Here is an 11,083-nt window from a genome sequence, read left to right as displayed (position 1 = left end):
GCGGCAGCGGCAGCGGCGACCTAGGGGGTTTCGGAGTCGGGGGAAAGCCGGGGAAGGACCGGGGTTCCGGGGACGGCGACAGCCACTCGCTGAGACGGAGGGACGGCGCTGCGGCCCTCCGCCTCCCCGGGACGAGAGGTCGCCGCCTCGCTCTCCGAGGGCCTCGCTCCTCTCCCAGCTGCCCGGCTCGGGCGGTGGCAGCGGCTGACAAAGGGCTCGCGCCGGTGCCGCCGCCCTTCGCATCCGGGCATCCGGGTCCCCGCGGAGAGGGCGGGGGCAGGGCGGAGGGGGAGGGGAAGCAGCCCGCGGGGCGCGCGCGCGAGCAGCCGAGCCCCCCTCTCCCGGGCTCCGGGCCGGCGGCCCAACGGACGGAGGCCGACGAGGACCCGCAGAGGTGGCGGCGGCCGTGGGCAGGAGGAGGATGGTGCAGAAGGAGAGCCAGGCGGCGCTGGAGGAGCGGGAGAGCGAGCTCGGCGCCAGCGCCGCCGCCTCCGCGGGGGCCTCGTTGGAGCCGCCGGCAGCCGCGGCCCCCGGCGAAGACAGTCCCGGCGGGGCCGGGGGAGCAGTGGTGGCCGGGGCGGCCGGGGGCGCCCGGAGGTTCCTGTGCGGCGTGGTGGAAGGTGAGCGCGGGGGCGCGGGCGGGGGCGCCGCCCAGGTTCGAACCCATCCTCTCCTCGTGGGCTCCCTTCGGGGCTTTCCGAGGCGGGGGGTGGAGAGGGCTTCTGTCTGGACTCTGAAATCGGACCCTGCTAGGAGACGGGGCGCTCCTGCCCGCTGGGTCATTGGCAGCGTCGGGTTCCACCCCCCGCTCCCCATCACCCCCCTGGACCCCGCCCGCCTTTGGCCCCGAGCCCGCATTCTCCAGCGCAGGCGGAGGTGCGGGGCCGGGATTCCACGCCCCGGCTGACCGCTCGGGACTGGCGGATGCCACCCCACCCCCCCCAGGAGCGTCCAACGGCGGGGGGAAATGGGATGCGGCTGAGACACCCCGCCCTCGATGGGGAAAACTGCCCACTCGGACGCGCTTGGGCTTCGGGAAGGAACAGAAGCACATTGGGACATTTTTGCAAGTTGGTCTTTGCCGAGATTTCCCCTTTTTTTTGGCTCTTGCTGGCCAGTCCCCACCACGCGCCTTTGACGATTCATTTGCTGCCCAATTGAAAATGGACCTTTGCCGACTGCTGTGCTTTGCACCTGGAGGATGGTCCTTTCACTTCAGTAGATAGTCTCAAAAGTGTTGGAGGTACGCGGTTTGAGTAGTCACTGCAGAAGAGGCCTTAAATGCTCTCAGCTCCTCCCTTTCCATTTCCGTTTCAAAGGAATGGCAGACTTTTTTTTTTTTTTTGATTGGGGGAACTCCTGGATCCTGTCACAGTTTGTGAATGTGATGGGCGGGTACCGGGCCTATGGAAGGCCAGTTCTGTTGTAGTATTTCCTGAAATAACTGTATACGTTTGAATTGTCTGCTGTTTGGGCCACCTGGGATTTCCAGGCTGTCTTTAGTTTTCTCCTGTAAATGGTCTGTTCAGATGTAATGCTGTGTGAGGATTAGCCTTCGTATCAAAAGGAAAACGTATGGAAAAAGGATTGTCGTCTTGTCTGAGGGCTTCCGCTTTCCCAGGGATATTGGTGTATGGGATCCCATCTAATGATGGGTGGTGATTGTGGTTTTATTTGGAATAAAATTTAATTGTGGGGAAGACTACTTTGCAGTTTTCTGGAATTAGGAGTGAAACAGCTCTACTGCACAGTTAACAGTTTTGCAGAGTTTCTGGGGAGACAGTAAAAATTGTACTCTATTTGACTGTAGTCAGTGTGTTATGAAATGTGTTTGCTAACGTAATAGTTTTGGTTGTTAGTCCTTTTGGGGGGGGATCAGGGCTTGGTCCTGGCTCTGCACTCAGGAGTCAACTCCTGGTGATTGGGGGAGGGGGGAACCATATTAGATGCTGGGAACCCCCGTGTGAACCCCCGTGCAAGACCAACACCCTACCTACTGTAGTATCACAACAGTTCCTATTCTTTGATGTATTTATTGTGCGTGTTTGGCAGGAACATTTAGACAAAGAATTATATATTTTGTGATCAGAGACCTTGATGTGGAGGGAAGGGAAGGAATGCTGGGGACTAGAGCTAGAATAGAGAGACTCTAAGGAAACTTGCCTCATAACTTTGGTGAGAAGCAAGTTTGTTTTAGTTAGATTAATTGGCTTGTTTTTCAATAGAGTTAAAAAGGATTTTTTTTTTTTTTTTTTTTTTTTTTGCTTTTTTGGGTCACACCCAGCAATGCACAGGGCTTACTCCTGGCTCTGCGCTCAGGAATTACCCCTGGCGGTGCTCAGGGGACCATATGGGATGCTGGAAATTGAACCCGGTCGCCCGCGTGCAAGGCAAACGCCCTACCCGCTGTGCTATTGCTCCAGCCCCAAAAAGGAATTATTCTTACGGTAGGGAATGGAGTTGCTTTTCACTTTCTTTTATTTTTCTTTTTGGACCACACCCAGCAGTACCCAAGGGTTATCCTGGTTCTGTATTCAGAGATCACTCCTAGTGATGGTTGGAGGACCATATGCAGTGCCTGGGATGGAACAGGGGTCAGCCACATGCAAGACAAGCGCCATAAACCCGTCATAGCTCTGATTCCTTCCTGAATATTTTCTTTCTTTTTCCGGTTTTTGATCACATCTGGTCATGCTTGGGGGTTAGTCCTGGCTCTGCACTCATGAATCACTTCTGGTCGTGCTTGGGGGGGATCCATATGGGATTCCAAAGATTGAATCCTGGTAGACCGTGTGCAAGGCAAGCACTCTACCTGCTGTACTATCTCCAACCCCCTTGTATATTTTCTTGATGATTGAGCACCTGATTTTGTTGAGGTGGGGTATGCCTGGATAGATTGTTGAGGGTGCCGTATCCCAGTGGAGCTAGGGGACAATGCCAGGGATCGAACTGCTGTGTCACACATGAAGATTGTGTTCAGGCCTATTGAGCCATCTCTCTGGCCCCTGATTTTTACTGGGGGAGAAGGCCCAGGGCAGGGGGGAACTTCTTATTTGGCACCGTTCCTAAAATGAATGATAGGAAATAAAGTATTGGCAGGAGTCCTTTTTCTTTTTCTTTTTTTCTTTTGCATGAGCCTTTGTTAGTTTTTGTTCTAGTGTGTGTTTCTGGGCCTGGCACCTGGCATTCCTCAGGGATCACACCTGGGTCCAGGGTTGGGTGACCAGATGGGTTATTGGGATTGAACCCTGGTCAGCCTTGTGCAAGGCAAATGCCTTACCCACTGTACTATAGCTCCACCCCCACCCCATTGTTGTTGTTTTGTTGTTTGGTTTTGGCGGGGGCCCCACCTGGCGATGCTCAGGGGTTATGCCTGGCAGTGCTCAGGGGGACCATATGGGATACTGGGGGATCAAACCAGGTCAGCCACGTAAGCTACCGCTGCCCTATTGCTAGGGCCCCGCCCTTTGTTGGTTTTTAACTCCTAAGAAGCAACAGCCAAAACCATTGAAATTTACTCTAAAAAGAGTAAAGTTAGGGTTTCTGAAGATTAAAATGTTAAAGTTGAATATAGTCTTTATTGAAGCAACCAAAGGGATATCTAATACCTAGTTTTTATGAGGAAAAGAATTTTAAGTGTTTGTAGGAAAGCTATAAAGACTTGGCATACTTTTTCATTGGTCTCACTGCCTTTATAGTGTGAAGTAATCATCCTGTCTAGGGACTATAGCTTAAAAATATTTATTAAGAAATTACAGCTCTTTATTCTTAGGTAGACTCTGAATAGTAAGATCAGAGTATTTTGTATTCAAAATGGCCTTCATTTCACTTTTGAGAGGTTGTCCTTTCCCTTTCACAGATGGTAAGGTTGGGGGTTGGCTGTGGTGGAGGGGCACAAGAGCAGTAAAGTCCTTGTGGAGTCCTGGTGAGTGTGTTAGCTCCCCAGGCCAGTTTTACATAGACCAGCCCTTAAGGTTTGTAACTCAGAATCTTTTGTTTTGATTACTTTGTTCTTTCATACTAAGATTTAGGTACTCCTCTCTATTTTTAAATGTTTTGGGGTGGGGTCACACCCTTGATGCATAGGGTCAGGTGGCCTGTTGGCAGTGCTTGGAGGACCATACTTATATACCAGAGATTCTAGTCGGATTCACAGCCGAAATGACCACATGCAAGGCAAGCCCCTTCTTTCTTGTACTTTTTGCTGCCTCTGGTCTTCTAAAAAGATAGATTCAGGGTCCGAGTGGTACGGTGTAGTGGGTAGAGTGTTTGTCTTGCATGTGGCCAACTCAGGTTCAATCCTCCACATCCCATCTGGTCCCCTGAGCATTGCCACTTGTGACCTAAAAACCGAAAATTAGATTGGGAGATGATTGGTTATTATTGGTATGAGGAAAGGGGACCGTGGTTTCACTGTGTATGTTTACTGAGGGGAGGGGGTTGTTTATTTTTATTGTGAATGTTTATTGCTGGCTATAATCAGCCTCGGCAGCGCTCAGGCCTTCCAGATGCACAGCCTGCACTCAGCCTGTGCCTGACTTTTTGGCCCTGCCATAATTTTACAGCACAAATAATCTGCTTATGGTAGAAATTTACTGAGAAAGAGGAAATAAAAATCACTTTATAAACATCACCACTCAGATACTTTGGTGTTTTACTAAATATCCTTCAGATGTTGATGCAGTGTACACAATGCGTGAACATTTATTTATTGATGTAAAGTTTTTGGGTCACACCCCGGGAAGCTTAGGGGTTACTCCTGGCTCTGCATTCTAGAATTTACTCCTGGCAGTGTTTGGAGAAATATGGGATGCTGGGGATCAAACCTGGGTCAGGTGCATGCAAGGCAAGTGCCCTACCTACTATATTATCTATATATAACTATGTAGTTAACTTCATAGTCCTATTTATAGTTTTTATGTTATATTTTTTATAAAATAGGGTTTTATGTTTTGTAACCTCTTTTTTTTCTTGGGCATTTTTCCTCTTTGGCCAGATCCACTGGTGCTCAGGTGCTATTCCTCTCTCCGTGCTCAGGGGTCTCTTAGTGGTGCTGGGGAGGAATATATATGCCAGGGATTTGAACCTGAGTCTGCTGTGTAGATAGCAAGCACCTTACCTTAATTGGGTCTCTTCAGCCCAATTAAATCTTAAATTTTTAGAACGTAGGGACCAGAGAGAGAGAGTACAGGAGGTAAGGTGCTTGCCTTGCATGTGGCCACTTTGGCCTGAAACCTGATTCAAATCTCTGGCACTTAATGAACGGTCCCCCAAGCACTGTGATGGGCTGACTCCGAAGCACAGTCAGGAATAGCTCCTGTGCACTGCTGGATGTGGCCCCAAACCAGTCCGCCTACACTGAAAAGTAAGAGAGTTCTGAATCTTACTGTGATAAAAGAAGCAAAGTAATTTAATTGTTAATAATAACAATTACTACCTAGGAAGATAATTTGACAGCTTTTATTCTGTAGCCGTACTTGGAGATGCCCAGGAGTTTCTCTTGGCTTTGAGCTCAGGAATCAGGTCTGGCAATGCTGGGGGCGGAGGGCCATCTGGGATATCAGAGATGGAATCCGGGTTGGCTGTGTGCAAGGCAAGCACCTTACCCCCTGTACTATTTCTCTGGCCCCGAGAATTAACCTGCTTTCAAAGGGCTTATGCCTTGTGTAATACAAGTCCTATAATCTTCTGGGTTTTTTTTGGGTTTTGGGTTTTTTTTTTTTTTTTTTTTTGGTTTTTGCTTTTAGGGGCCATACCCTGCTGTGCTCAGAGCCTGCTACTCAGGAGTTACTTCCTCAGTGCTCTAGGGACCATGTGGGCTGCTGGGCATTAAACCCTGGTTTGCAGTCAGCCGTATGCAGGGCAGTCACCCTACCTGCTATGCTATCTCTAGCCTCTAATCTGCTTTTCTTGATTAGGAGCACCTGCTACATTTTGAAGCTTGAAATTAATTTAATTCTTATTTTGAATTTAGGATTTTATGGAAGACCTTGGGTTATGGAACAGAGAAAAGAACTCTTTAGAAGGTAAGTTTTCATTGTGTGTTGGGGGTCGGGGTAGGGAAGTGTAAACTCTTTAACATTTCCTTTTGTTTAAAAACATACTAATTCCGAAAAGGCCAGATACAGTTTGATAGTTCTGAGTTGGAGAAATTACTGTTCCAATATCTTACCTCTCTTTTACCTACATTGGTGGAGTTAATTTTTGGATTCACTTACCTTCTGTGGGCTCTTGTGTTTCTCCTTAGACTATTTCTCATATCTTGGACATTCTTCATATTATTCAATTCGGAAGGTTTTGGTTTGCACATCTGATGGTCTCAAGGGCTATTGCTGACTCTGTGACCAAGAATGACCGCTGGCAGTGCTGTGGTACCTGAAATTGAACTGGGATTGGCTGTGTGCAAGGCAGGGCACACTAAAATAATACGAAAAGTTACTTCCCAATGGTATTCGCTCTGTAAGAGATGTGGAGATGGAAGATTTCAAGCTATACATGAGGCCAGCAATGTAGCTTAGTGGCAGAGCATTGCCTTGTCTGTGTATGACCTGGGTGTAGTTCCCATCACTAGAGGGAAAAATTAGCAGACTACTGTGGGGTCACTTGCATTCTAACTCTGGGTGCCTAATCTCTCCTTTATAGCACTCACCTTGGATTTGCCCATGTACTTGTTTAGGGCATGAATTTCCTTTGCTTTGGACCTTTGGTCTCTCCTCTGTCCTTCCCCTCTCTATTCTCTTTAGAATTGCTGTCCTCCCTCAATAAAACTATTTTGCTTCAAAAAATAAAAATCATGCCTGTGTATATCTATGTGTGTGTAACTTTCTTTCTTCTTAAGGCTCCAGAAATGGGAATTAAATACATACTTGTATGCCCCGAAAGATGACTACAAACATAGGATGTTTTGGCGAGAGATGTATTCAGTGGAAGAAGCTGGTAATCTTTCTTTTCCTAATACATAAATGTTGGATACATAAAACTGTTTTCAGTGTGTTTGCTTAAGAATTTTAATTAAGTATTTTCTTTTTGTAGTAGTTTCTCTTCTGTGTGGTGACTCTGAGTTAAAGCAGATTGAAATCATAACTGTTAAGTATACACAGTTACGGGGCTGGAGCAATAGCACAGTGGGTAGGGCATTTGCCTTGCACGTGGCCAGGTTCGATTCCCAGCATCCCATATGGTCCCCTGAGCACCGCCAGGAGTAATTCCTGAGTGCAGAGCCAGGAGTGACCCCTGTGCATTGCCGGGAGTGACCCAAAAAGAATACAGTTATGGTGTGATTCATCTATACACCAATCTGATTCCATCTTTAGTTGAACAAACTCTTTTCCACGTGTACTCTAAAGTTAAATCAGTTTCATAAAATTTAGAAATAAGGTTGGGGATGTGGTCAAATACCTGCCTGCCTCTTTTCTTTTCTTTTCTTTTCTTTTCTTTTCTTTTCTTTTCTATTCTATTCTATTACTGAATTGCCGTGAAATTCGGTTACAAAAATTTCATGTTTGAGTTTCAGTCAAATGATCAAATACCGACCCCTCCACCAGTGCACATCCTCCGCCACCAATGACCTCAGTATTCCCTTCTTTCCAACTCTCCCCCTGCCTCTATGGCAGACAGTTTCCCCCGTATGCTCTCTCTACTTTTGGTGCCTGCCTTTCTCACGTGAGAACTAGGTTTGGTCACAGGCATCACACACAAAATAGCATTAAAATTAAATCATAAATAAGGTAGTACCTCATTGTAGGTAAGATATTCTTTTGCCACTTAAGTGAAGGGAGAAATTCTTTTATACTTCAAAATAAATGTACACAGAAAGTCTTCTTGAATTATGAAGAAGCCGTTAAAACTTCTCTCCATTTAGTGTTAATTGCTTTATATAATTTAAGTACGTCTTCAGTTTAATTATTTTTTGGTGGTGCTGGTAATAAAATATAATGTAATCAATAGTCAAATTATAGCCAAATTATAGCCTCATTTGTTATTATGTAATGATAAATAACAGTATCATTACTGTTATTTAATGATACATTCTTTGGTATGAAATAGTATCTAATTTAGGAAAGTTGTCCGCTACATTTAAAAACATGACTGTATAATGATTCTATTTCCTATAGTTAGAAAGATGAGGGGTCAGGATTCTTTTTTAGTTGTTGTTTTGGGACCATACCTTGTGGTGCTCATGGCTTAATCCTGCATTCAGGGATTACTTGTAGCAGTGCTTGGGGCCGTATGGTATGCTGGGATTGAACACATCATATGTTGGAGAAATTTACTTCTTAAGACAAAAGTTGAGAGTTGTTTGAGCTTTCTGTCCTGCTTTCTAAAAACCTGGACTCTGTTCTTTAGAGCAACTCATGACTCTCATCTCTGCTGCACGGGAATATGAGATAGAGTTCATCTATGCTATTTCACCTGGATTGGATATTACCTTTTCTAACCCCAAAGAAGTATCCACATTGAAACGCAAACTGGACCAGGTAACTTCCTTTTTAATTATTTCTTCCTAAATTGGTACTTGGAACTAGAATTTTTAGTTGCTTTTAGATTTTTTTTTAAAAGATATACTTTTGTTTCTGAGTCATTTTTTTAAAAAAATTTGCTTTTGATAGAGGAACATTCAAAAGTAAGTTGGAACAGTTTTCCTCCATTATCATATTCACAGATTTCAGTTTGCGTAAGAATGCTTGCAGATGGTACACTTAAAGGAATGCTGATGAATAGGCTCTATCCTAGAGATTCTTACAGACTTGGATTGGGGCTAGGAATGTAGGTGATTCGAAAATACATGATCCAGAATCAGAATTGCATTTTGAAAAGCTATGCACATCACACTGTTGGACATTTGACTGAATTTCAGGTTATAGAGATAAAAGATTTTTGCCTGCTAGAAATCAGTTCCCAGGGCCCAAGCGATAGCACAGCAGGTAGAGCATTTGCCTTGCATGCGATTTACCAGAGTTCAATACCTGGCATCCTATATGGTACCCCAAGCACCGCCAGGAATAATTCCTGAGTGCAGAGCTAGGAGTAATCCCTGAGCATTGCCGGTGTGACCCCAAAAGAAAAAAAAAGAAAAAGACATCAGTTTCCTTAGTTATACGGAGAAGACAATTCAGTCTGAAAATGATTTACTCATTTCCCAAGATGAGAAAAAAAAAACACAACAGGTAAACATGAGCCAATATGACCTGGATTCTAAATATAAAGTCTAAAAATCAGTTGGATTGGAGTCAGTTCTACTTAAAAGCTGCGCTTTTTCTGGTAAAGTAAGTGAATTGGTTTTTAATGATTTATGTATCTTAAGAATGTGTGTCTTTGTTTAGGCAAAAATTTTATATTGTGGATATTGAAATACCTGGTAAAAATTTTAAGGTACATTTTCTTAAACATTTCCTTAAGTTGTGCTTAAGTGGTTATTTTCCTGCTTGGTAAAATTCTGCTTTGTTTCATGGCCCCATTAGATTCACTGTCACTGTCCTCCTGTTGTTCATTGATTTGCCTGGAATGGGCCCAGTAACATTGTTACTGTCTTTGGCATATTGAATACATCACTGGGAGCTTGCCAGGCTTTGCCCGTGCGGGCGAGATACTCTCGATAGCTTGCCGGGCTTTCCGAGAGGAGCGGAGGGATTGAACTCGGGTCAGCCATGTCGGCCGTGTGCAAGGCAAACACCCTACCCACTGTGCTATCGCATGTGCAATGAGATTAATTCAGATCACTGTTTCTTATCAGAACAGACCTTGGAATTTTATTTCTTGAAACTATGTTTCTGAAGTTTTCTGACTGGCCTCTGTAAACAGCAGCCAGGAGAGGCAGGATTGGCCATGTATGTTGGACCATACTGACATACCGCATTGAAATCCAAGAGGAAAATGAGTCGCCAAACTGTCTAGTGCTCAATTTAGAAGTTACAGAATAGATTTGGTTTTCAGCATTCTATTCAGAAATGAATTTTAAGTATATATTTTAATTTCTGGATTCCCCCCACCCCTTTTAAGAGGAACTAATAAAACATCTTTTTTTTTTTTTGGTCTAGGTTTCTCAGTTTGGATGCAGGTCATTTGCTTTGCTTTTTGATGATATTGACCATAATATGTGTGCAGCAGACAAAGAGGTATTCAGTTCTTTTGCTCATGCCCAGGTCTCCATCACAAATGAAATCTATCAATACCTAGGAGAGCCAGAAACTTTCCTCTTCTGTCCCACAGGTATTGTATGATTGTTTTATATTTAACTCGAAGTCTTGCAGTAACAACTTTCAGAGACTTCATCCAGGAGCTATTGGTCTCCTGCCTCTTTGCCCTTCCCTCTTCCCCTTGGTTTATAAAAGCGGTTATTTTTCTAGAAGGTGCTTATCAAGATTTTTGCTTTTTGCTTTTTTTTGGGGGGGTCGCACCGGTGATGCTCAGGGGTTACTTCTGGCTATGCACTCAGGAATCACTCCTGGCAGTGCTCAGGGGACCACATAGGATGCTGGTTGAACCCAGGTGGGCTGCGTGCAAGCCAAATGCCCTACCCATTGTACTACCTCTCTGGCCTTTATCAAGATCTTAAGTTGGATATGTTTTTGTTTTGGGGGTTGTTTGGACCATACCTGGTGATGCTCAGAGGTCATTGCCATGAACCTCAGGGGACCATGAGGTGCTCGAGATTGAACTTGTACCTCCCACATATGAAGTGTATGCTCAGCCCTTTGAGCCATCCCCTGGAGAAGTTTGAGGCTCATAAATGAATATGCAAAAGATTTTATGTGTTTGTGTTACAAGTAAGTGGGACTGGGGAGATTGCTCAGAGCAATGCTTTGCATGTGGGAACCCTTGGTTTGAGCCTTAGCACCAGGGACTGTTGCACCGGTAGCCACCACTGAGCAGTGAGCAACTCTAGTGTACTGCTGGGTGTGGCCCTAAAGCCAGATATTTTCAGGATTGATGTAGAAGGCATGGTAAGATCAAATAAAAACTAGAAAAAAATTACATTACTTCTAACTTAGTCACTTTTCATTTCCTCCTACTTGTTTCTTTTTTCTGCCCATATATATCTATCTTTTTTCACTCCTCCTACTTCCATCTGTAGTCTCATTTC

The 11,083-nt window shown here is 45.1% G+C and overlaps 1 protein-coding gene across 1 annotated transcript in view; it reads left to right on the top strand.

The window, feature by feature from the left end:
- The window catches only part of OGA (O-GlcNAcase), a 30,592-nt gene continuing 19,509 nt past the window's right edge, over nt 1-11,083 (top strand). The window contains exons 1-5 of the mRNA XM_056120308.1: nt 1-620; nt 5,975-6,026; nt 6,839-6,936; nt 8,347-8,477; nt 10,038-10,209. Of these exons, the coding sequence (XP_055976283.1) occupies nt 422-620; nt 5,975-6,026; nt 6,839-6,936; nt 8,347-8,477; nt 10,038-10,209 (652 nt within the window). The 5' untranslated portion in view covers nt 1-421. The remainder of the gene's footprint in view (nt 621-5,974; nt 6,027-6,838; nt 6,937-8,346; nt 8,478-10,037; nt 10,210-11,083) is intronic.

The sequence above is a fragment of the Sorex fumeus genome, unplaced genomic scaffold (genome assembly GCF_029834395.1).
Source record: "Sorex fumeus unplaced genomic scaffold, SorFum_2.1 ptg000043l, whole genome shotgun sequence".
NCBI lineage: Eukaryota > Metazoa > Chordata > Mammalia > Eulipotyphla > Soricidae > Sorex > Sorex fumeus.
The sequence above is the reverse complement of the archived record's forward strand: the minus strand, read 5'-3'. Positions and strand labels throughout refer to the sequence as shown.